The 26,505-nt window shown below is 41.6% G+C and overlaps 2 protein-coding genes across 3 annotated transcripts; both read right to left on the bottom strand.

Annotated features, from left to right (window-relative positions):
- Positions 1-254: 254 nt before the first annotated feature.
- Positions 255-20,278, bottom strand: HNRNPR (heterogeneous nuclear ribonucleoprotein R). 2 transcript variants are annotated; one of them, XM_053964346.1, is made up of 11 exons: positions 20,173-20,278; positions 13,879-14,047; positions 11,528-11,646; positions 10,998-11,105; positions 10,336-10,449; positions 8,064-8,240; positions 6,071-6,206; positions 4,808-5,013; positions 3,959-4,108; positions 1,754-1,875; positions 255-1,557 (listed from the first exon to the last, which is right to left on the bottom strand). In XM_053964346.1, the coding sequence occupies exons 1-11, from the start codon at positions 20,245-20,247 to the stop codon at positions 945-947; spliced, it is 1,989 nt and encodes a 662-aa protein (XP_053820321.1). In that variant the 5' UTR covers positions 20,248-20,278; the 3' UTR covers positions 255-944. The 2 variants fall into 2 exon arrangements, with proteins under 2 accessions (XP_053820321.1, XP_053820322.1); XM_053964347.1 differs by having other exon boundaries at positions 13,879-14,044; positions 20,173-20,275.
- A 5,364-nt stretch (positions 20,279-25,642) lies between these two features.
- ATP5IF1 (ATP synthase inhibitory factor subunit 1) lies at positions 25,643-26,491 on the bottom strand. The gene is made up of 3 exons (XM_053964627.1): positions 26,340-26,491; positions 26,035-26,147; positions 25,643-25,919 (listed from the first exon to the last, which is right to left on the bottom strand). The coding sequence occupies exons 1-3, from the start codon at positions 26,433-26,435 to the stop codon at positions 25,781-25,783; spliced, it is 348 nt and encodes a 115-aa protein (XP_053820602.1). The 5' UTR covers positions 26,436-26,491; the 3' UTR covers positions 25,643-25,780.
- Between the last annotated feature and the right edge of the window lie 14 nt (positions 26,492-26,505).

Raw genomic sequence — 26,505 nt, forward strand, 5'->3', positions numbered from 1 at the left:
TAAATAGGAAAAAAAAGTTTCAAAATTAGATGCTGATAAATTATTGAACAGCAATTAAACAGTGAGTGCCTTCTGGGCTGTCTGTAATTTCACCTAGTTTTCAGTCTGATGTCCACAGTGCTACATGTTGGAAAGCACAGGAAATTTTGCACGAATTTGATCACTCACATAGGCAGTTATATTTTGAAAACAATATTTTTCACAAGAATTACCAATGAAATAATGTTTTAGGACACAATTGAATTTGAAATAGGTAATGTTTTGAATAGATTTTTGAGTTTTATTGAAATCTTACATGAACAAGAAATTGGAAATACAATCACATCAAGGAACAAATTGCCACGGCTTTGACGTTTTAAGCCAAACAAATTTTGTAGGGCAGATTTTCAAAAAGGTGTGAAGTTATAACAATTTAAAAACACAGTTATCCTACTTCTAGGAATGCAAAACATACAATCATGTTATTTTCAATACAAGAAAACTTAATTTGTTTTAATTTCTTAAAACTACTAAGACAAAGCACTAGCTTTTACTTTTATGTACAGCATACTCCTATGTAGTCTATCCCAAATCCAAAAAAAAAAAAAAAAAAAAAAATAAAAAGGAATAAACTGTCCAAAACCAGAGGTTCTGCAAAATCATGATTGAACAGTGTGCCATTCCTGCTTTTAAACTGCTAAAGTGAAGCCTAAAATGATAAAAGCACTGAAACCCCATAAGGAGTTCAGGAATTCTGCAAGCCCAGTAATGTCCAAGTGCGTTTATGAAAAAAGAAAACTAAGAGACTCGAGTATATACACAATAGAGTGATTCTTCAGCCCAATACAAATGGCAGCCAATCGCTACTGAAGGATGAAACATTAAGCCAATTTTTTTTTTTTTTGAAAGATGTAGCACTATAGCCAATTCTATGTTTCCAATATTCTCAATCCCTCCTCACTTGTCTACTTCCACTGTTGCCCATAAGTATCCTGATAAAATTCCTGGTTGTCATTATTGTAACCATAGTTACCGGCATAGTCACCACCTTGCTGGAGCGGCTGCTGAGCGATGGGTTGGGAGCCCCAATTCTGCTGGTTGTTGGTCTGACGGCGCTTGGAATCAGGTTGGTTGTACCCATCTGCCTTTCTCTTGCCTCCTACGTTGCCCCCACGGTTGCCCCTGGCTCCACGAGCACCACGTCCTCTCTGCTGCTGCGCAGGGCCCCCTCTCCCCCCCCTGGCTCCTCTCGGCGGTCCCATGGGTGCCCCCCTCTGTGAGTAGCCAGCTCTACCTCTTGGTGGTGGTGCTCCCCGCCCCCTAGGTGGTGGAGGGGCACCTCTCCCACCCCTTCCTCCTCCTCCTCTTCCTCTTATAGCATAGCCATCATCATAGCCGTAATAGGGATCTTCATAGCCACCACGGTAGTCATGATAGTCATAGCCATAGTAATCATCATAATAATCTTCATAGCCATAGTAATCTGGGGGATAGCCATATCCACCTCTTCCTCCACGGCCTCGGCCTCTAATAGGAGGTGGCATGCGAGGCGGAGGGTAGTAATAATAATCTTCATACCTAGTAAGAAAAAAAAGCACAGAATTATTTATCTCCAAAAGCAACCCAAAATACAGTATACATCTGCCACTGTTGATTAACAATACGCAACATGGAGATAATTCAAGTCAAGTCATTCAGGTTTTTCTAGAGCAGCCCCTGTTTCACAGTACAACTCCATTCTGCAGCATTACCACAGTGCGAGGGTGACACTCACGCAGTGCTCCGGGAGGCCTGTCTGGCAGCCTGACGTTCTTTCCTTTTCTTATCCGGTGGCTTTGCTAATACTATTTCAATTTCTTCCCCTTCTATCTCTTTCCCATTCATTTCATTCATAGCCTGTACAAAAATTAAAAGAAAAATAACTAAAATTTTTTTCCATTCGAAGGGAACTGAAACTTACTGCAAGAAACCAGACAGCTGGGCTGCTCCAGGCTGAGCTGTGCCATGTGCTTTGCTTTTGTGCTACATAAACAAAATGTTAGACATGACTTTTCCAAGTGCCATTTTATTCACCAGTTACAGGGAAGCAGTATTTTTTTTTAATATGCTCCTTATATCATAAGACAAAAAAAAAGAGGATTAAAACATATTAAGAATTATTTTTATCAAGTCAGACATAGCACTATCAGGTTTTATGTTCCTGTATCTTCTAGAAACCTTTCAGAAATAAACAAGTTCTCACTGCTCACACTGACATAAAACACTCACTGCACTTATAAGCCTGGTAGAACACGTGCATACAAGAGAAAGAATTGTTACGTTTGGGGTTCCCAGGTAGCTGAATGTGAGTCAAGTGTCTGAGAAAATCAAGTAGTTTTGAGGACACATACTTGAGGAGAGAAAACCAAGGAAGGTTACTGAAACTTGGTGATCTCATCAAGCAAGACATGAATCCCCCAGAAAATTAACGGGCTTTTTTTTTACTATCAAATGTACCCACAAAGAGAACTTAATACACAAAATACAATTAGGACTAGACCCCCCCAGTTCCTCACCTGGAATTATCTGCTTTGCATTAAACTTTTTTGGGTATTAATATTTGCATTAATGAAGACTTTGTGTCTGTACACCTACATGCCTCAAAAGCATTAGAAATTGTGGCAATTTCCACATTATTACTGCTGAAAATCAGTACATGCTAGAGTCAATGATCCAGTTCCATGCATTCCACACATAAATACCATAACTACATTGAAAGCCAAAACATGTACATACACAAAAATATCTTACAAAGTCCATAAGCCAATTTAGTGGCCATGAAGCAGTCACATGGGCCAGATTTGGTAGTTTCTAGCTTGAGATGAGCATTAGTGATGCATTTGATCTGTGTTTTTCTCAGCTGCTACAGGTTTCCAGTTGCTGAAATCTAACAGAGCATTTAGCAGGTAATTGTACTGGGAAGGGGCTAAAGAGTGTTTACAGACATACTACAGAAAACCACATCCAGAGGTTTTGCTGACTTACCCCTTGTTTCAACAATTTCTTGTCCTCCCTCAGACATGGTCTAAACCTATCCAAACCAACCTCAACCTCTTTAAGTACGAGTGATATTCATCTTAAAGCCATACTTAAGAGTATTCTAAAACCTAATCTCATGTGTAGTAAAAACCTAAGCAATTAAATGGCTATAAAATCATTAATAAGAAGATGGAGTATGGAGCCTTTCAACTCTCCATGTAGCCACATACACCACATGCAATATATCTGCTTCAAGACTCACAAACGCAAAAAACACTTCCTATTCTACTTCTTCCCCACATGAACCATGGATTTAAAAAACAGATGAAGTAATTTCTACAGAATTCAATATACTGAAGCACAGACAGTAGATATTAATGACCTTCTCAACAGCTCATGGACACAAAGGAAGAGAACTCTGAAGCTTACAATAATGATCTTCAATATTTAGCAAGTCATTGAGAAGAAACCTCGGGTGCACGCAGAGTTAAAAACAGGTAATGCTTAAAGAGTCGCCAACACCACTCTCCTGTCCTTCACAAAGCAATTTTTAATTACCTCCCAATTTCTATTTGATACTTTTGTCACTCCAAAACTACACACAGCCTTTAAATAGGGGTCTTTGAGAGACAACTGATACCTTCTGCCAGAGTTTCCTCAGAAAAAATGTCTAGGTTGATATTTTTTTTTTTCCTCTTCTCTAGACTCTCCTGCATTGCTCTACACCTCTTTTCCAGTCTACCTGTTACCTTGCTACAGTTTTGTCCTTTCAAGTTTCACATCCTCCTAGCTACTGAAATCATAGGAACAAAATTATTAGCATTAAAATTCTCACAATGGGAACCTTATTAAATGGGCTCTACGGTTTATCTTATCAAGGTATTTACTGTAAATTTCTTAAAACCATTCGTAAAAAAAAAGTGCTCTCACCAACTTAACTAGGAAAAAATAATTAACCTACCTTCACTGCTGCACCTCTGTCCTCAAAATGAACAAACGCATAATCCTTCAACTTCTTTACTCTTTCCAGCTTTCCAAATTCAGAAAAGGATTTCTCAAGAATTTCTTCTGTCACAGTAGTGGCCAAGTTTCTTACAAATAAAACTTTAACCTGATGAAAAAAATCAGAAAAAAGCTGTAATGTTTAAAAGTCAAATCTCAAAGGAAACAATCAACTAGTAAGATATTATTCCCTTTTTTTGTTGCATTATGAAAGTTGGGTAACTTTACTAATTCTGAATCTGTTGGGGAAAAAAAAAGTGCCTTGTAGTTACCTGTATGAAGTTTCTACAACTTCTCTCCTTCCACAGTTCCCTTCCATAACCAGAAGACTATTCAGCTTTGATTTTCTGCTTCTGGGATGCCACAAATCCCAGCAAAATTGTATTAACAGACCTCAAGGACAGCAAGGAGTTACCCCAAAACACTAGGAATAAAATGCACATCATTCCCCACACTGAACTTCACCTTTATCTCACTCTGGAAAATAGTTTTACACATACCTACCCGGTATTGATTACAGCTGAAGCAGAAAATGCACAGCCTGACGTGTCAATCCAGCAGGATAACCCTGCACAGGACTAGTTTAGATGTTAACAGCAGTTAGTAACAGCACGTTTCCAACATCTTCCAATGGCAACTCATCTGCACTGCTCAGACCACGCCATTTGCACAGCTCACTGTGAAAATGCCCTCTAATTGCTTTTTGTGCCTCAGGACTAGCCTTGCTCAGCTGGAACAAATCTCCATCACTATGGCATAAGGAAATTCCTCCCAAAGCACAACAACATCCAGTGAAGTCTTTACTGACCTTTGCCATGACTTCTGGATCAGGTTCCTCTACTGGATCAGCCCATTCCACTGTAACAACATTTCCCCAGACTTTTACTTTCCCACTCATCAGGCGTCGGCGAGCTTGCGCTGCTGACTTGTGATCCTCATATTCCAAGAAGCAGAATCCTCGATTCTTCTTTTTATCATCAGGTTGATGATACAAAATTACATCCACCAAACCCTCTGAAAAACATATCTTTAGTACTGAGCTTCAAAAGAAAAGTAAAAATCTAGAGTCTATCCTAAAATGCCTTCACTCATGTTTTGTAGTAATTTTGAATTTTACACCTGAAAGGGGTGGGAGCACAAGAAAAGCAAAACAGATAGCAGATATCCATCCAGTTTACCCAGAAATATGTCACCTAGCAATTGAAATTCCACAGAATAGGCTCTGCAAAACACCAACCTCAGCAATTCACACAGTTTAAGTTTTCTATACTTTTTAAATCATTTTTACATCTTTGAAAGGCAGCCAGCACTAACATGTGACATCTCCCCTGCCTCCTGCAGAACCTAGAAGTAACATCTTCCACATCTCTCCAAAAAGCGGAGAGAGCACTAAATGAATATTCACCTTCTGTTTTCACCACTTCCCTGAAGTACTTATAAATAGCAATCCTAAAAATAGAATCAGGAGGTTAAAGATCTACAGGAACAAGAGCAAGTGACTCAATCTCTTATCTAAGGCAGAAGCACCCTTTCACTGATGAGCTGACTTCTCTTCTTCCTACTTGCTGCACATACTGGAGAATGCTGAAAAACTGGGTCAAAAAATTAGTCTCTTATTAACTTTTTCTCTAGTAATATCCCCTCTAAACCAATTTAGTGCTCCCTCCTCCCCTTCACTACTCAGGAATACATTTGCTTCAGTCTCCCCAAAGAACTTCATGTTGACAGCAGAACCTCCTGTAGATCCAATACAGAGCCTTCAACAGAAAGCTAAAACAGGTAACAGAATTGGAACCTTCATTTTCTTCAGAGTTCATGTGTGCTGGTTTTTGAGTTCTTTCGAGCTGTTTCTGTCTCTAAAGTTACTTCATCATTCATTTAACAAGCACTAAAACAAACATGAGTCTCTTTACACTCCACCTTAAGATAAAGTATATATATAAAATTTCTAACAAAATCAAACTTGGAATCCAACTTGAAAATAGTTTAAACGATACCTGAACACATTGGTCAAACAACTAGACCTACAAAACAGAGACTAAATGGTGTTATGAGACTCATGAAGTCTTACCTGTGACTTTACCAAACTCTTCCAATATGTTTTCCTTAGTTTTGTTCTTTGGAATTGACCCAACAAACAACCTGTTGTTTGCCACAGAGATGCATACTCCAAGGTGCTTTCCAGGACGGATTTCATAATTGTCACACTGAAAAAACAAAGCCATTAACTTGCTTTATCCACAATACTATCCATAAAAATATCCTCACGTCATAAAATCAGGTATTTTCTTCATCATCTACTACTTTTATACACAGCATATTAAATTGGCATTGCAAGAGAATTCCTAGAACAGCTGTTTTTGTGTCGGCATTCACTTGGGAAGAGTGCCAAGCTTAGAAGAGTGCCACAGATTTTAGAAGTCTTGTTGAATGGAAGGCTACAAAAAAACCTGCAGTAACAGCAACAACATGGGACCATATACACATTGCATTGCATAAATTTATTCACCTACTGTTTATCTCAGACTTGAAAGATCTTTCTAGTAACTGCTTACTGCTTCCTCTGCTGTCAGTCAACTGCTGCTGCTGTTATCAGTAAGCAAATACATGGCATTAAAGATACTGGGAGGTTTTCCTCTTTCCTTGGATAGCTTTGAACACTGAGAAGGTTTGCCAAGACAATCAACAGTCTAAATCAGTCTGTGACCTGGCTTCTACCCCACCCACAACAACAATATGACTTTGTATATGATGGGATTAAAAAAATTTACCGTCAAGATTTAAAAATTCCATTAATAAAAAATCTAGTCCACTGCTTCATGCCTGTACCCACAGCTGGATAACTCTGAAAACAAAGACTCCCAAAAGGCCTTTAAAGGTACAAGAATTCAGCCTTTAAAAAAAAAAAAAAAATCAAGACAGATATTGTCTTTGTTTTAGTCAGGATTTTCAAACACAGCAAGAAGGATGGAGGTTTCATCATCAGCCAGCTTCTGAAAATCTCATGCAATTCTTTAAAAGCAGTTTTTTAGCCATTCTAAATCTAGCTGTGACATAAGCCCTAAAAATGACAGCAACACCTTCAGGAACCGTCTTCATACTCTAGAAAAATGTTAAGGTACCACAGACTATCAAACAATAATCACTTCAAGGATGAAAAAGCACTTCAGAATTTCACATACTGAAGTGATCCCTAACAGAGTAAAACTTTTTGTTCTGGTGCCATGAACTTATTAACCTGAATCTGTTTTTCACATTGCATCTTATGCAAAGCCATTTTGCTTACAATCAATCCCATTCCCACTGGTGTCTTGCCAACACAAGGAGAAGGCCCACATGGTTTTAACTGCTTTTAAGTTTCTCCAGGTTTCAGGTTTCCCTGCCCCCACCAGCTTAACTAAGGTGCTCAGATTTTACCCCTCTTCTTCATCCCTCATTCAGGATGAGCCGAATTCCACTAAGGCAATTGAGATTAGGCATTTCACCTGTTTTGGTTCAAAGTATACACAGTATTGCACAGCCAAATTCAAAATCTTGGGAGATACATCCCAATCTGCCTAATTCTACTTCTTCCTCACAGGCAGAAGCAAGGCCCTAATCAGACTGCTGTCTCTGTGTTCTTTCCCAAGTTGTCTAGGTGCATGCATGTCAGCTTCCAAGAATGACTGGAAAGAACAGAAGGCCACTGGAAACAACCAAAGGAACTAACTCGGAGACCTCCCCATGGCAGCAGCAGCTAAACCAAGGCATCTCCAATTAGCTAGCTCTTTACAATAGAAAGGGTGATGAAACTTAAAACACACTGAAGCTCAAAAAATGTATTTTCTAGCTGGAATCAAGTAGGCTCCTAACAATCACCTAAGTACCCTGAACCGCCACTGTAAAGTACAGCAGATAACAGTCTTATAAGTATCTGTACTTACTAATGAAATCAGGAGGCAATTTTTAAGAAAGTCAAATTTTGAGTCTGTCAATGGATGCTTTAAAGATTTAATTACTCAAGAAATTACCAATATGTTTGCTGTTTACTTTGTCTTGACCTGTCTGGAAGAAAGTTAACTCACCAGTTTGACTGCTTCTTGCGCTGCATCTTTACTACAAAAGGTAATGAAAGCATAACCTCTGTTTTGACCAGAAAGAGGATCCATCATGAGACGCAGATCCCAAATTGGACCAGCTTTCTCAAAGAGTGGTACCAATTCATCTTCATAAAGGTCTCGGGGAATTTTACCAACAAAAACCTAAAAAGGAAGAGGACACTTGAAACAAACTTTTCCAGAAATACAAGAATCCTCGATTCTTCTTTTTAACACTTGGAAATTCCTGGGAAAGGAAGAACAATGCAGACAAAACAGCAGAGTAGAATCATTGCAGTCCCCAGTGGAGCCTTCACATCAGCTGATGTTATTGCATGTCCCAAGTGTTCTAATCCTCCTGCCATTTCTATGAGGTTTTACACACAGAAAACCTGTGATTGTTATTTATATTGAAGAGGCTGTGAATTTCCCCTGCTGAAGAGATAAATGGTTCATACCTGGTTTTCATTTTGGCAATTAAAAACTAAGACCTTACAGACTATCTAGTTGGGTATCATATGTTAAAGCAGCCCAAGCAATTCCTTGCTCTTGCAGTATTTTCAAATCACTCTGTAAATTACTCTTCCTTGGAAAGCTACAGAGATGGAAAAATAATTTAATAATAATCATTTCCTTTTAACTGTGTGATGCATGTTTTCCACTTTTAATATATAGTCTTGTTTCTCATCTGCATTTGTTTCAGCTTCCACCAACCAAATGTTTAATATTTACTTAAGCAAACCTATGAGTTCTTGTGGTTTTGTTCCATACAATTAACTTGGGTTAAGTTTTGTTAAGGAGTTAATATCTTTAGCTGAGGTCTGCCTAGAAAGATCCCCCCAGCTGTTTAATCACTGCAGCTCTCCTCCGAAGTCTCAAAACCTCTTCCTTGTTAATACAAACAAAACATTCCAAACACCCATTAAGATAAAAATAAATTTATTTTAACTTCAAATATTTTTTGTAGGAAAAAAAAGCCATGAGTCAACGTTTTCCTTCTCAGTAAGGCCTTGTCATAATTGTATGAAACACTGAAGGCATAGCAGAATTTTGTAACTAAAGACACTCAGCATGCCCATAATAAGCACCAATATAACAAACTCATGAGGAGAATATGACTAACTTGCAAAACATGGAATAAGGTAGAACTTCTAGATGCTTCATGTTATACAGATATTTCTGAAACTCAGTTTCCAGAACATTTCTGAAAAGCTTAGGCTCTCTCAGTTCAGTGTGAATGTTGACTGAACATTACTTATTGGGGAGAAAAGAAAGGAACTGATTCACCACACTAAGTGAAAGTTTAATGGCAGAGCCAAAAGGTTTTCCCCACCATCTCCCTAGAAAGCTTAAGGTATTCCTCTGGATAGATATTTACATTGTCATTTCTTCTAGAACACTTAATTCTAACTCATTTGCAGCTTTTAAAGACAAAACCTCAATTGGCATAGAGCACACAGACCTAAGCAGAGCTTGAGAAGTTATACACATCATTTATTATCTTTCAGTAGAAGGACTCATTCTAATTATTTACCACCACTAAATTAATTTTCCTTCATGGAATATGAACATTCCCTTCAGAAACAATCCTTACTGTGATACTTCTTGACAATAAACACAAGAGCTTCAGCATCTCAAAGAATGGAAAACTTATCTATAAATTGAAAGACATTAAGCTTAGAGACAGATCGTTTTCTTAAATCTAGTCTGGTGGTTTATAGAAAAATCTCTGAAAGAAGTCCTGTATCAGACATGCAGCAGTGTGAGAGTATTTAAAGTGTTGAGCATGTATTACAAAACAACCTCCTAGGGACTAAAACCTTGAAAAATAGCTAAGTGAAGAAATACACAATTCAAGCATTTTCATAACCAAACCTAAGTTTGCTCACAGCTTTCTAGGAAGATGCACAGGGTCAGTCATAACCTTAAATTTCCAAATAATTGCTTACAGACTAAACTTCGTCCTTTGGGAGGAAAAAAAAAATTAAAGTCTTTGAAACTTTTCCAACTATCTTTTAAATTTAAAAAGAACAGGTTTTTAGTATATTCCTTTTAGTATATTCCACCTCTTTTTTTCTCCACTTTAACCTATCTTCCAGTCTTTTACAGAATACTGAGGAGTAAGAAAGATTGATTAAGACACGATAATTTTCCTCTACAATACATTAAACTTGCAATATGGTTTATTTTCAAGTATTTCCTATTTATGAATTTGTGTAATTATACAAAGCAATTATCAGATTAGTCTGTATATACCAACCTCTGTTCCAATGCCTGGCTGAACACCAGAATACACAGTATCTGGAGGAGGACCCCCATATTTCCTCTGTCCTGTAGTTACATCCAAAGTGTAACCAGTCCGCTCTAGCAAAGCCTGGGGAAGAAAAAAAAAAAAAAAAGTAAAAAAAAAAAAAAAGTCAGACTACTTAAGAGGAGGAGAGGGCAGTGGGTTAAAATATACAGAACAAAAAAAAGCATTTCAAGATAAGCAATACCTTATCTGCTCCTTGCCACACTTGATAAGGTATAGATGAAGAGATAGAACCTACAAAAACCCCTGTTGTTTTGTGGGTTTAAAAAGCAATCGTAAACAACAGCATTTGTTTTATATTACAAGGTTGCTGGAAAGAACTTGTTTGCCTTTTCCATTTTATATGTAGCACCCTGAGAAGTGCAGAACACTGGACAACACTTAAAACAGATATCAATGTTTTTATAGAGCTTAAATTTTGGCAACAGTGTGATCAGAAAAAGCTGCATTTCCAACAGCCCTTCTCTATAGAATCTCTATCATGCATGCACTTCTTTAAAGCCTAGTGTGAATACTTATCCAGGTGGTATTGATGCTTTTTGAGTTCATATTCAGTCTATGTACAATAATATATCAGCTAGTACAGAATAAACAGTATCTCTAAGTGTTACCTTAATCTTTGCTTCATCTGGTCCCTTCGTTGATTCCTGTACTTTGCTGCCTTGTTTCTCTCTTTGCCTGTAGGTCTTCATAACTCCACATAAAAATGCACTTTTGTTCTGTAGATACAATTTACAAAATAATTCAATTGTGTGTATGACAAGCCCTGGGAATCCACTGAATCTTACACTCCATACCATGAAGTCACTACTTCAAGTCAATGAAATAAATCAAATGTCAAAAGAATCCTTCAGGAAAATACAATAATTAATTGAAGAAACTTGTCAGATTGAAAAAGTCATCAGATTCCAAACAGCATTTTAACCTATTTTCTCAAATGCACGCATATTTTTATTATCTGGGAGGTTTTGCTTTGTACTCAAATACCTACACATTTAAGGCCATTTTTAGCAGATTTGTTATTTGGGTTTGAAATATAATACTGCAACATCAGTGAATTTCTAAGATACAACTTTCCTGCCAGTGGTGCCAGAACACTATTTATACTTATGTGCTCACACTCCTGGGGCTCTCACCTTACCTGTACATGCGACAGGTCACTTTCTTTAAATTGCTGTAATACAGAGAGGGCTCCTTCTTCATTAAATTCCCTAAGAGCATCAATTGCTCTTTCATCAAGATCGACATAAGCTACCAAGCCTAAAAGTTAAAGATAAAGAAGTTACAGATTTCTATTGAATTTCATACAAACTAAGAACTATGCAATTTGCTTTTAAAGCAAAAAAGTTACATTCCATAGCAATAGAATTATACATTTAATTATATATTCCTACACAAGTATATGAAAGAATATGAGTACAATGAAAAAGTTAAATTAAAATGTATATACCTAAGCACTATCTGACGTGCAAGATTATATCCCATGTGTAACAGTTTTCACACCAGGGTCTGAAACAATGAACTCTGGCTCGCTTTTAATAATTTGAATTTTGTTTGTTTATCCCTCATTTTAAAGTTCCACACTTCCTTCTCTTGAGTTAAGTTGTTCTAGAGTAAACTGACAGGTGAACATTACAAGTATCCTATTGTATGGGAAAAAGGAGCTACCCAACTGATGATCAAATACCTAGGAAGCTCTACCCCACAAAATATTAGGAAGCAAAAATGATTTGTTCACTCTTTCCTCCAGCTTCAAAACAGCAGGAGTCAGTGGACTTCATGTGTATCTTAAACAGTGTCTGGGATTTTTAAAACTCATTTTGTTGCTCTATGCAGTTCCAAGAGCCAGAATTTAAAAAGGTATTATTTTGAGCCCTGTTATGTACCCAAAAAAAGCTAATGTTAATTTTACAGGTACAGACTCCCCCAAGAAACACTGGACCAGTTCTGAAGCATTTTCTTTTTAAGGACCTTTACAAGGTTTGTTTTTTTTTCCTTTTGTAATGCACTTGCATCAGTTGTGGAGTCAGACATATAGACTGAGATTTACACTTTTTAACCATACATCCAAATTTAGGACAAATACTAAAACTCCACACACTCTGCAACAGCTTGATCTCCAAAATACACAATTATTTCACTGCTACTTGATTTGGAAAATGCACAGTAGTGCCAAGCCCAAGGACTACATTTCAGAAGTGATCCTGCATATTGGAAGGCACCTGTATGTTTCATAGAAGACTTCAGCAGATAAAAAAATCGCTAAATTCAACCCCAAATTTGGGTCAAGTGTCTAAAGTAGTTTGCTTCACTGACAAACCCCTCCACAATGCAAACATCTTCAGTGGCATTAATGAAGTGTAAATAAATGTTTTCAGGTTACTCATGCAATGGAATTATACTTGGTAGTCAGGTTCTGAGCTAAAAAGCTTTTAAACTCCTTACAACACAACCTAACTGCAACACATGTTAGAACCCCACGAGTTCCTCTGCCCAGGTATTTATTTACACCTTCTCTCAGACCATCAAGTGCACGTCATCATGACCCACAGTTGGAAAGTGCATCTCTATAGCCAATAAAAGCTGATAAAGGCTTGAAGAAAGCTCACTGTGAATGACTTCCAAAAGACATCACCCACATGAGCCAGTTTCACACTGAGGATTGATAAGGTATTGGTTTTGAACTGCCTTCACTTGATCAGTGTAATTTTAACTCTTTTCAACAAAAACTGTCATTTTGCCACCCAGGCATTCAAGATAAGCACATAGAGCAGTTCTACTGCTTCTTGTAAATCTGTTCACAGAACACACACTAAAAAGGAAAAGAAAGCCTCTGTCTATAAGATAAAATAGGGTGGTTATAAAAACAAAATAGGAAAACCTCTGTATATGAAGAAACCTCTTTAGAAGTTGCAGAGACCACTTGCTACCAGCAAGGTATTACTCGCGTTGCTAGATAGCTTAGTCCTCAACTTTGTTAGTGTCAGGCTGAACATTTCAGTGTAATAACCAACATGGATTAAACTGTCCACTCAGAACTAGAGAGAACAAAAAATCCACAGGCAGACTCAATTCAAATGTAGTCCCAGGCAAGACAAGCTAGTTGCTCCCTCACTAAGTCAACTATCCAGCCTTTGAGTGTTTTAGAATCACTGTGACAGTGACAGTAGAAACATAAAAGCAAAATGATGATTCGGACTGAAGAAAAAAAAATGTACAGTTTAGTATGTGGAAACATATATCTTCATTTGTCGTCTAAGAATGTAGTGCTCTGTGCCCTAAAGCAACTAAGATATCACATACAACTCCAAGGATGTGTCAAGTAATTAGTCAATGTCAAACCCAATTTGCCTTTAGGGAAATCAAAGTAGCAAAACATTCAGAGCTACACAGATCAAAAACAATGAATTTTTAAATCTTAATCTATAAAAATTTGAAAATGGTATGCCCTCACTTTCATAACCAATCAGAAACAAGAAATGCATATTATACCTGTCTGAAATATTTCATCAAGTCTCTCTGCCACCTTCTGTGGGAGGCCTGCCTCTATCAGTGTCTTGTAGTGTTCTGTGTGAGTTACACTGGAAGTATCCATTGGTTCTTCCTCTTCTTTTAACTGTACCGCATTACCATTCACCTGATTAGCCATTTTATTATGCTGCTGGAAAAAATTCAGGAGCTATATTACAATAAGCCAGAAAGAACTAGTTTGTAGGACAATGCATGATTTATCTAAACTAATTTGTATACATGCTGCAAAATCACCTGTATCAAGTTTTATTTAATACTTTTTGGATGCAGCTGATCTGTTTCAAAAGAAAGTACAACCCTTAATACTGTGGAAAATGTACATGGAAGAATTTACATAAGTTTTTAAAAATGTACTTCATGTACATAACAATGTCTAAACTCCATCTACTGATTGTCATTAACTGGTTACCATAGCAGCTAGAATGTATGGGGACGCGGCAGTAACATCCTTCAGCAAAGACTCGGAAGATCTAGTGCTATTTCCATTTCCCAATCCTCTACTTTTAAAACAATCCTTTAAAATGTAGTGAACACGTAACCCTGCAGGGTAGCTTAAGGTATAAAAACGTTAATACTTGTTTCTTGTTAATACTTTTTTCCACTTGCTTGGCTTGTCGCCATGTCTTCCTTCAAACCCAACATGCTGCACAAGACTAGCCACACGCTTTCTCACGACGCTGTCAGAACTCAAGGACAGAAAGAGAAAAATTGCACTTTGATGGACATTGTCATTTGAAGCTGCAACGCAACAGTTTCCATGCTTTCAGTTTCCCTCAAATAGGAGCTGTACAAATCACAGCTACTATTTCAATAATATATACCTTATTGGTTTAAAAGGAAGGCATGACTGCAGCATCTTCATTTCTTTATAATAATAAAAGTACTTGCTTTCAGAATTAACAAACTGATTCCAAATACGTGCACTGAAAAATGCACATCTATCTTCTCAGACAATTCCGGTGGGCTTTGCCCAATTCATTAAAGACTGTTTCAATTCCCCAATTAGCCAGCCAGCTGATATTCAGTGCTTTCAAATAAAAAGGCTGACGAGAGACAATTCAACTACCCGGCGGAGAACATAAGGATGATCAGCTGTTAGGTTCAGAAATGAAACAAGCCTCAGGCTTTAAATGATAGGGCAGAAGTTGATGAGCAGCAGCGAAATGATAACCAGGTAGACAATGCAGCATGGTTGGAGCAATGCAATTAAGTACTGGAATACAGGTATGAAAATGATTCAAGAACAGGTTTTTTAAAAAATGCTGAGGCCTCAAGCTATTTACTAAGCTGCAAAACAAGTCTCCAAGCATAAGCACACCTCTAACAGTTCCTTGAACACCCAACCCCTCCAGACTACAGCTCATGAACTGGTTAGAAGATATCCTATGAAGATTTGCAAGCTAGAGCAAGGGAAGGAAAAAAGGAAATAATTTTTCTTCAGACAGTAATGATTTTACTAAAGCTGTCTTATCTTGAAGGGCAATTTTAGAGACACATAAAGCAGCCTCACACTGTTTCTGTCAGATGCCGCTTCTTTAAGCCATTAGCGTGGAAAAGAAAGGAAGTTTTCCATAGCTACATGGCATATATATATATATACACACACACACACATTCTGTTACTTGACAAAGAAAAAATACTTTCTAACCAATTCAGTTTACTTAAAAGCAACTATAGCCTAATTACAGAAGAAAAAAAAAATGCTACCTGAAGCTACAATAATGCTTACCTATCCTTACAGGTATTAGCTATCAAAACACTAATGAACATCAATTTTCTGTAGGTTATGAACATCACAGAAGGCAAAACTCAGCTACATGTCTGCTTGCTAGACAGCCTCAGCAAGATTTCAAATTTGAAACAGTGCAGGGCAGAGGGGGGGTTTAATTATACCGGAAATGCTTTGGGTACAGTACCATTCTCAACCCCTCTTCTCAAAAACTCACAAGCTGAGACACAATAAAGATATAAAGAAGAGGACATTTTTGTGTTCACCTCCCTACTGCCTTATAAAATCATTTAATTACACATATACTGTCTTCTCTATACACAGGAAAAAAAAAAAAAAAAAACACAATGAACTGAGAGGCTACAGCAACACATAAATACAGAAAATTTACTTGAAGCAATTACTATGACCTTCTGAACTACAAGGGCTTATGGTGACACTCAGGACAATTTTTGATAACCCAGAGAAGCTTCCAAGTGTCACATACCCAGAAGTTTAACACTTTTTTCAGTGTTGCCTATAACTGCACAAAAGGTGGACAAGCTATGCTGTGCCCAGATAGAAACACCTCCTCTGGAGTACAGTGATTCAAACTTCTGACAGGCAAGATTTGCAGCACAAAGAGATATCAGCCTTCACCACAAGCATGTACCAGTGGAGCAATATCTAACCCCATAAGAATCAGATTACTGCACAGCACCACAGCTCAAAGGCTTTTTAAAGTAGGCTTTTAGGCAAACTCAGCTTTGTAATTCACTAGCTGTATTGTTTATTTTTGCTTAAGATTTAGTTCATAAAGAACTAAAGTCAAATGCAATGCATGTTCAGTTTGGGTTCAAATTTTAGCTATTTCCTGTTACACAAACTTCATTTAAAAGGTTTTCCTAAAGAAATACACTGTAGAAAATTCTGAAGTGACACAGCTACCAGAATATTCAGGTACCAAGAGCATCCAGAAGACATGTACTCCTTTTCACAGATCTAGCAAGAGATCCGTAATGGCTTGGCAAGCTTGGCCTGAAATCTGAGATTAAATTGATTTTTCTTCCACAACAATCACCAACAAGCAAAATTGCATCTCTTATAACACTGAATCTTTCCTCTGAGTTCAGCAGAGATATGTGGGTGAAAGTCATAGCTGAAAAAGACTGTTTAGCTCTCCCTCTAAGTAACATCAGTTAGTCATAGTTAACAAGAAAACTATTTTAACTGAATTTTATCTATTAAGTAAAACACACAATGATTACTTTAACATTTTTATTCTGCTCTAAAAGATATTAAAAGCATGTTAAAGAGGAGTGCTATCTCTCTTTGCATACGCAGTGTGTCCATGTGACTCAGCCTATGACAGACCAGGCCATGCAGAGGAGCACCTGCATACACTCAGTTTTTCATCTGCATTAAATATTAAAATATCTAGAAAAGAGGGAGACTGTTGAATCAGAAAGACTTCAAGGGTGGATTATAAGTAAAGAATTACATATATAAGTACATGTGGGATATGTATTTGTTTTTAAAACATGCAGAAATTGATGAATTTAGAACAGTGTACACAACACCAAATGAGCAGAAGTTATGAATAGACACTGGGGGCAATTTTACATGGGCAAGGAGATTTCTCACTCATGCCCAAGATGTTGCCTACCCTCACACCTCCTAACTGCATACCGGGAGGGGTCTTGTTTCAAGTTTCACACTGTTTTTGCAAACAATGCTTTGCTGAAGACTGTAAATACTTCATGATAAAATGCGTGTTTTTAGCTGTTCACTAACTTTCATCCAAAATTCATGCATCTCGATAGTAATTTACAAAGTTACTAGCCCCTTTTTAAAGCTCTCGTATGACAAGTAGGAAGTTAAAACTACAGGTGCTTCCAGTGTTTCATAACTTAAATGGCTCAATTAGTTATTTTTCTGGAAAACAAAAAAATTAACAGAGGTGCAGTCCTCACAGTGTATGGCTGTGAAAAGATACCTGATCACAGCCTTAATCTGACAATCACTGGATAAACAGCCATGATGTTACTATTTCCTTTATCTTATACCATGCCTCTAACAGAGGTTGCCACCTACAGACTATCTAAGTATAACTCCATCCAATTAATTATAAATTCAGTCTAGTTAACTCAAAACATGCTTAGGAGCAGCTTAATTGAGAAGGAACAGAAAATTTCTGGCAAAAGGACAATGTCTAAAATGACCATAATAAACTTCATTGATTATACATCAATACTAGTTTTGCTGCTGAAGGCTTAGTTTCATGCAGAAATGGAACTTGTTTAGCTCAGGTGCACAGGAAGCCAACTAATGCATACAAAAAAACTCTGCACCAAAGTCATTCCACTTGCTTATGTTGCTACTCCTAACAAATATATTAGCTGTGTTAAGCACTTAAGTTAAATCATGTTTAAAATAACACTGAAGGAAGTTTGGGGGACATTTGTTTGGTTTTGTTGTTTTAATTGACCACAAGGAAATAAATGCAGTCTTTATAGTTATGCCTCACACTTCAAGAAGGTTCTTGTCAAGCAAGGAAGATAAGCATACAAGTGGGAGGGGAATAAGAATTCACATTTAAAATCTGAACTGGGGTTTTATTAAAACTTCACTTGTTCAGAAACATTTCTGTACACAAAGGCATGTACAAAAGGGCGGGCTCTTTATTCTGTACATAAAGGCATTATAGCCATTTCTTTTATACCTTAAGTTTATTCAATCACAGAAAGCACATTTTAATAGCTTAATTATGATATGCTAGGTGTTTCTTGGCATGAATTACATGAAACCTTATTTTGACATAATCACAGCCTCAAGACCTTTATACAGTAGCCAGGATTTCTCACTACCTGTAAGCCAAAATGCAGCCGGCACCCTCACCCTCTCCAGCTCAGCCTCACTCACTCCACAGCCCCTTGGAAAAATCTGAGATCCTCCAGTATGATGCTAAGCAAGGGACCAGCACAGCCCACAGAGAAACAAACTCTGCTTCAGTACCCACACAACTACGACTGGGAGATGACTTTAGCACAGCAAGTTAGCACCATGCCCATCAGTGCCATTAAAAAACACTGACTGCACCAACAGCTCCTCTGTTTTGCTAACCTAAACCATAAAGTCTGCCCATGCTCATTTCTCACTGGAGTTGGCTATTCATAGCTCATCTGGTTGTCTGAGTTGTACTTAAACAACACTCCTGGTACTCCAGTTCCAAGCAACACTTCAACAGAAATGAGCTTTGTTCTAAAGAAGTTATCCTTAAAGAATTTTGCAGATGTCTGTCTAACAAAGCAGGGAATACTGAGATTTTTGACTCAACTAGGAACTTGAGTGTCAGCATGAGACTCAAGTATTATTTCAACAGTGTTCACTTAGACAGAAAAACTGAGAGTTAAGGACATGTAATGCTTGTGGGAAATACAATTTCAAGGATGCAAAATTTTCAAGCAGACACTGCTTGTTTGCAAACACTACATTTTGCGTAGTTACAAAAACCTTACACTGTGAGATGCAAAATTCGTTAGATTACTTTTACAAGTAAAAAACAAAACCAAAAAAACTATGCTAAAGTGTAGTCTCAAAGGAAAAAAACCCAACCAATCAAAAAACCGAAGCGCCAGCTTCATGAGCATTAATGTCCTTTTGCAGCACGAAGTGCCGGTGGGATCCTTCAGAGCCATAAACATGGGAAAGGGAAGCCAACAGACTGTTTCAAAAAGAGTAATCCAGCACAGCTTATGTACTTAAGTACATGACAGGCAACAAGGCTGCTCAGACCGAGTAAATAAAGTCTTATTTTTAAAGTATTTGCAACAATGATGCATTTCAATAAAACTTTTCAAGATTTAGTAAAGGCTTTCGACAAAAGTTAATTTAAGAAAAACAACGTCTGAACAACAAAATTTTGGCTGGTTTCCCCTTTAAGTGCTTGACAAGCGTTATTCCCTCAATGGAAGCAGGAAGCGCAGAGCCGAGCGCTGCGGGTGGGTGCAGCTGTCCCTCCCGGCTCCACCACATCATGCGCTACCTAAGATCTAAGGGCGCGCTGCGACAGCGAGGCATTTGCTGCTGAGAGCGTTCTTCCGTGCCCGCGGACAGAGCGGAGCGAGCACAACCGCAACAGCCGCGGCTGCTGCGGCTTTAAGAGCCCGGAGGGACCGAGCAGGGACCCGACGCGACCCACAGCCCCGGGAGAGGCGCGTCCCGGCCGCCCGTCACATGCAACCCTGATCCGCACGGCTGGGCGGAGCGGGCCGGCCGCCCCCCCACCCCCACCCTCCGGGCCCGCCCCCGGCCCCTCCCCGGCGCCGCTCCCGCTCCCGCGCCCGCGCCCGCCCGCTTTGCCCGTGGAGCAGCCCCGCGATGGCCCCCGCCCCCCTCCGCTCCGCCGCGCCAGCGCCCCGGGCCCGTCCCCGCCCGCGCCGGGCCTGCCCGCAGCCCGCGCTGCCCGTCCCCTCGCGGGGCCCACGCAGGAGGGCTCGGCGCGGCCGCGGAGCGCCCCTGCCCCGCGGGGCGGCCCCGGCACTCACCGGAGCGGGGCCGGCGCGGCGCAGCTCGGGCCCAAGCAGCGACGGCAAATGGCGCGCGCTCCTCCTTCTCCTCATGGACGGCGGCGCGACCCCGGCAGCACGCGGGGTTTCCCGGAACTGTTTCCAGGGACCGCTGCTTCGCCCACTCAGAAACCCGCGCTCCGGACGGGCAGCCGGCGGAGCCAATGAGGTGCGAGAGGCGGGACGCGCCATTCCTCCCGGCGGCCAATGAGAGGGAGGCGCCGTAACCAATCGCGAGGCGCCTTCCACCCGGCGCGCCGGTAGGGCCGGACTGGGGGCATTTAAAGGGGCAGCGCCTCCCGCGGCCCGAACAAAGGGAGCGCGCGGGGCCGCTGCGTTCGGCTCCGCCCCGCACGCTGGGGCGGGGCCTGTGCTGAGGGGGCGACGCCGGGGCTGCCCCCGGCCCCGCTCCCCGCGGGGCGCCCGGGACCCCGGGCCGGGACTGTCCCCGGCCCCGCTCCCCGCGGGGCGCCCGGGACCCCGGCGCGGCCCTGTCTGCCCCGGGGCCTCTCGCTCTCTCCGTGCCGTGCCTTGCGTGAGCCCCCGGGCCGGGTCTGGCCGCCATGCCCTCCAGGCCCGAGGCAAGGAGGAGAAGCCATGCGGCTGCGGGAGCTGCGGGTCAGGCTCATTTCAGGACACTGGCGTGCGGGGCTCTGCAGCTGCTAATCTGTAATTAACCGGTGATTAAGTCTTACTTGCCTGCTCACCAGATTTTCTTGATCAGGCTCTTGATGAGTGCCGGCTGAACACAATAAATAGATAAGCGAGGAAGGAATCAGCCTGTTGGCACCGATGGTGTTGGGCTGGCTTCACGTGCTTGCCATGCGGTTGCATAACGTGAAAGTCAATGTGTGCTGGGTTGGTCAGGCTGAGTCCCAGTGTGCTGTGTCAAACTAAACCCAGACAACCTGCACATGTTCCTATGGTCATGTCAACTGTGCATCTGGAGTCTGGTGAACAAAAGTTGCAGCTCATGTACTCTCAGAGAAGGTTCTTCCAGTACCTTCACCCCAAAATTACTCTCCTGAAGAAGGCATGTACCTGTGTGGTGAATCACGTATGTGTGATATCCCACCACTGGTGATGTGGGACTTGTGGAAAAGTGCTGTGTGATGTCCAGTGTTTCCAAGCTAGAAGCTGGAGGCAAGGTTGTGCAGATTCTGGAGGTGTTCAGTCTGTCTTGCTGAACCTGTCTGGTGACAGACATGCTGCTTCTCTCGTAAAATTGGCACTGCCTCAGTGACTTCCCTCTTGAGATTTAGCAGTAGAGCCAGCTCTTCAGTGCTGGGTGTTGGGTCTGCTGTGGTGTAGAGATGGAAGGAGGGGTAATCATTAATTGCCTTATCCATCCCAGTTCACTGCAGTGTTTTTTTCTGGTGGTTAAGAATGATGGGTTGAAGGAGTTCTCACAATACAAATATTGAGAGGAATTGAGGGAGCTAAGCATCTTTAGTGGTGCTTAATAAATGCCCTGTAAAGCTCTTAAATTTTTTATAACATAGTATCTAGGAATGAATTATGAAGTATAATGACATATGTCCTGTCAACTGGCAACTGAACATGATGAGGCTAATGAGCAAAATGTATCTTGAGAATAATTTCCAGAATATCTCTAGCAACTCCCACCCTAGTTTCTGTGTACTTTGCACTGCTTTGTTCTTTGGTCTCATGTTACACACTACAGCCTCAGCCCAAAATGATTTGACACCTCTAGCCAGGAAGAAGCTATAGCCTGAAGGTATTTAGTTAGTGCCAGACAGCAAGCAGTGCCTGAGAGGAGGCCCTAGATGCTCTGAGATGATGAAATTTAAATTTTTGATAGATTTCTCAATTTTAATTTTTGCTAGAAAATCCCAGGATGAGACTAGTTACAGCTCTCTGTGATTGGAGCTGAACAGGTATGTGCAAGAGCTGATTTAGTCCTAGGCCAAGACAAAACAAAAATAGTCTTGGAACCAAGGAGAGGGTCAATCTCAGCTTCTAAGAGCTGGGAGGCGAGGATGCCCCACCATGCAGAGGGAGAGCCTGCCTCTAGCAAGGAGGCTGCCTTGCTCTGCTCCTTGAGCACCCGTGTGGGGACAGAGCAAAGGAAGTGGAGGGACCCAGCTTTTCCACAGCTCTATATATTTACTTGCAACTTGTTGGCATTTTCCTGTGTTCAGTGGCCAGAGGTTGCTGAAGCTCAGCGTGTTCCCATCAGTCTGTCACTTCTCTTCCACACTGGGCTGAAAGTCCTGTGTGTTCCACATCAATAGCAGGATGACAGAGTTGAATCTGCTGTAATTTGTAGGTGAGCTGTTAACTTTATATATAGAATATGACATTTCCTGATGCTCTAGATTTCTTATCCTGACCAATCATTAGTGCAGCATTTTATGGATAATATGTTACAGATGTGCCCACCTCCAGTAAATATCTTGTTCTCTGGCTCTGGGTGCAGCTCTTATATGTTTGCTAAATCCCAGGCTTTCAGGGAGAGGTCTGTCTTAAAAATCTTCACCCCCAGTGTGTTCCACCACCTCTATAGCAGGGAAATGCTCAGAAAAATTTCTGCCTGCAGAGGCCATGCTACTGTTATTACCCTGTGCACGTATGTTTATTTTGCCTCGCACAGCCAGTGTATTTGATTTTTAGGAAAATACACACATGTGCTTTGTCTTTGTCTTGCCTCTTTCCCTTTATCTGCTCTGGAGTGGGGAAGTTGAGTGTGACAAAAAGGCCCAAAGAGACCAGACTGGGCTACCTGGGTGCCTTGCAATAAAACCAGCTTGCTAAAGATCTTGGATCTCACATTCCTTTCATTTTTTCCCCACCCCTGAGCCAAGGATTCTTGGCAATTTCCATCACATTTGTGTAGGATGCAGCACAAACCGAGCAACTTGGGAAATGGCTTCTGTTTGCTGCAGCAAAAATCACCAGCTCAGTTTTAGCTGAAAACAAATTGCACTTTTCCTTCTCCTGCAGTGGCCAAGCAGTGTTGGGCTGTGATCTTTAGAAGCACAGTACAGACAGAGGATCTGGTGTTAAGGAAGGATAAGCATCTGCTCCAAGAAGTGAAACTCTTAATGGAGCTGCACTGTAGGTGGCTATGGGAAGTCAGGGTATTGTAAGCAGGGTCAATCCAACCCTGAAGAACTAGCAAATAACCAAGATGCACCAGTTCTGGCAGAGAAGAGAGAAGAATCCCGTCCTTTGTGTACCCCTGTGCCTGTGGGCCAAAGCAGGGGACTTGTCGTGCCATCAGCCATTCCAGAGTGACTGAGGAAACCCAGAACAGTTAGTCCCTCTGTGACCTGAGTTCAGCACTATCCTTGCAGCCTTACCAGTTTCAAACATCAGCTTTGGGGTTTGGTTGCTCTTAGCAGAATTGCCTGGAAGCAGATGGCAGAAGTTTGTAGCTTTCCAAAAGACAACTAAGCCCTGTCTTCCAGGTTGCACAGACTGAGGGGGAATCTTGGAAAGGTCTCTTGACAACTTGTGCCTTTTTAACTCCCCAGCAACCACCCAGGTCTGAGGTATAATCTTGTTTTACTCCCCAGCATTCCTGCTCTGGAATCCTGCAGCAAACAGTCTGTAGCTGGCATCTCTCCATCCACAGGCCCTGGAAGTGGTGAGTGAACCCAAACTGCTTGCTGCCAAGTCATTCACATGTTCATGTCATTTGCTGGTGGGCAAGAAAGCTCTGTGGTGTTGCAAGGTAGTGACTTGCACACCGCAGCCCTGAGGGAATTCAGAGAGTTTTTAACACCTCTCTCTGTGGCACAGTAGATCACAAAGGTTCCAAATCACTGCATTCCCAGTCTCATAGCAAATCCTCTCCCTTACAGGTGTTTGGGCAGAGGCTCTGTGCCTGAGCTTACATGGCATAGTTAGTGCACCAAAATGCAGAATAAAACCCAGAGATGTGAATTTAAACCTTCATCTGTTCCCTTCTGAATACAGAGTTGTCCTAATATTTATGTCATCTCTCCACAGTCCACTGAAGCTGGTAATGCCAAACTTCTCACTAGTGACTCTGCAGCTTTTGGGGAAGGCAACCCCAGAAAAACATTCTGAAAAAGGTTAAAAAAAAGGATTTTTAAATAGTTACAACCCAAACCCAATAGTATATTGCTTTTCATTACTCAGTTCATCTCACCAAGTTGAGAGAGGTGGGGAGGGTGCTCATAATTTGTTAATTAGCCCCAACTAAAAGGAACATAGCAAAGCTCTGTGCACAGCCTTGGCAGAACTTGCCACACCACAGACTGAGCATGGCCAGGCAAGGACACTCCATAGCCTCTCTTCCAGGGCTGATCACATGGGTGACATCTTCATTGAAGAACAGTGTTTAAGGGCATCAGAGTGACAGTGGTGTCACATACTCTGCAGACAAGATGTGCCACTACCTGCAATATTCACCAGGTGAGGGCAGCCCAAAGGAAGCAGCTGGCTGGGGATGTATCAGGGAACACAGGAGAAACTGGGACCTTCAGCCAGCCAGTCACACCCTCGTAAACCACTTTCAACATCAAAGGCATCATTTGCCTCCTGCACTTTCAGACAGGGCAGTTCCAGGCACGGACCCACCCAGTTCAATGTCGCTGCCACCCTTCACTGACTGTAACACAGGCAGCTTTCAGCAGTGCTGCACAGTAAGCCTGCTTGAGCAGATTTACAGACATGACAGCTAGAGAACAACAAGTCTTTTCTTACCTGCCTGTTGATACATAAAGCCCCCTTCTTGACAGTGCTTACTGCAGTACGGCCACGTTGTTTCAGGTCACTTACTGGGTATTTTATTATAAGTTTCCTACATTAAAAGGGTAAAAGTGATTGAAAATTACTTTTAATTACAGATTAAAATTAGTCTTAAGCCATCCTTTGTTGGAAAGAGACTTAATTAAGGAACAGAGAAGTTGAGACAGTAAAAAAACCCAAAAAGTAATCTACTGGGTACTTAAAGTCGTTGTGGAAAAGAACATTCACATGGAAGTCAGGATCTCGGCTGTCTTGCTCCAGGCACTAGGACCAGTGACACCAGCATACAAGTGACACCAGCATAACTTTGAACACTATTTCTCTCTCAGTTTATGAATACTATTTTCCTCTCTCAGTTTATGGCACTAAACACTAAGTGCAACAAGTGAACCTTATTTTTTTTGTCATCTGCTAGTTCAGTGGAGCTAACACCCCTCTAGGCCACATAGACATTTTACTTGAAACAAAGTTACTTCTCTGTGAATGGATTGCTACACATGTACCTTTTCACCCCAACTCTTCTTGCAGTGTTAACTTTAAAGTTATCCCACTAGGCAGAAATGGTCATTTATTTCATACCAATCTAAAAAAAATACCTCAGTTCTGCCTACTCAACAGTGCAGCCTTACTTTGGAAGAAAATGAAGTTTAAAACCAGATAGTGAGGTTGGTTGTTTTTGTTTTCATTGAACAGTTACTGAGCAAGAAAGTGAGACTGAGTAGTTTATTTGATGTTGTTGCAGACCATAATTGTATGGATTTGGATTATGTTGACCAAAAAATACAGTCTTCACGCTGTTTTACACCATGATAAGTATTGGCCATGCACATTCAACAACAGCACCAGCTTAGTCATCTTTAAGCTGCTTGATCTTATGCTTATGGCGCTCGATTTCTTTCTGCAGACGCTCAATCTCTTTCTGGTGGTGGTGGATCTCTTCCTCGTGGTGCTTCCGTAAGGCAGAGAGCTGCTCCCGCTCCTTTTCCCTGCAAGAGAGGACGGCTCGAAGTGCAGCCCCGCAGCCGAGCGGCGCGGGAGAGGCCGGCCGGGCCCTGCCCGGGTCCGCGGGGAGCGGCTCCACAGGCCCCGGGCCCCGCTCACCTGAAGTACCGCTCCTCCTCGGCCGCCTGCTTCTTCCCGAAGGCGCCGCCGGCCTCGCGGATGGAGCCGCCGCCGCCGCCGCCCTTCCCAGCGCCCTTACCCAGCTCGCCCAGCTGCGGGAGAGACGTCGGTGAGAGCGGAAGGACAGACGGGCAGACAAAGCGACACCGACGGACAGACGGACGGAGGGACAAAGGGACAAACACATGGACGGAGGGGCAGAGGAGCAGAGGGACGAGCAGAGGGGAGGACGGACAAAGGGACGGGCAGACGCAGGGGAGAAGGGGCACTCTCGGAACACCCACCTGGTCGGCGCCCGATCCCGAGCTCCAGCGCTGCTGCTGCGCCAGCAGAGCCCCGCGCAGGCCGCCCCGCGCCGCCAGCGCCGCCACGGCCGCCATAGCCGCCTGCCCTTGGAGCGCCGGACGGGCCGCCGGGCGGGCCCGCCCCCCCGCCACGCCGCGCGTGCGC

Source organism: Vidua chalybeata, chromosome 25 (genome assembly GCF_026979565.1).
Source record: "Vidua chalybeata isolate OUT-0048 chromosome 25, bVidCha1 merged haplotype, whole genome shotgun sequence".
Lineage (NCBI taxonomy): Eukaryota > Metazoa > Chordata > Aves > Passeriformes > Viduidae > Vidua > Vidua chalybeata.

Excerpts from the sequence above, each read along its gene's own strand:
- HNRNPR (XM_053964346.1), bottom strand. The coding sequence starts at position 20,247 with ATGAGGAGAAGGAGGAGCGCGCGCCATTTGCCGTCGCTGCTTGGGCCC. Across the intron at positions 11,647-13,878 it reads TGATGAAATATTTCAGACAG|GCTTGGTAGCTTATGTCGAT; the intron begins GTATAATATGCA and ends TTTAACTTTTAG. Across the intron at positions 1,876-3,958 it reads ACAGAGGTGCAGCAGTGAAG|GCTATGAATGAAATGAATGG; the intron begins GTAGGTTAATTA and ends ATTTTTGTACAG.
- ATP5IF1 (XM_053964627.1), bottom strand. The coding sequence starts at position 26,435 with ATGGCGGCCGTGGCGGCGCTGGCGGCGCGGGGCGGCCTGCGCGGGGCT. Across the intron at positions 26,148-26,339 it reads CGGGATCGGGCGCCGACCAG|CTGGGCGAGCTGGGTAAGGG; the intron begins GTGGGTGTTCCG and ends TCTCTCCCGCAG. Across the intron at positions 25,920-26,034 it reads GAGGAGGAGCGGTACTTCAG|GGAAAAGGAGCGGGAGCAGC; the intron begins GTGAGCGGGGCC and ends CCTCTCTTGCAG.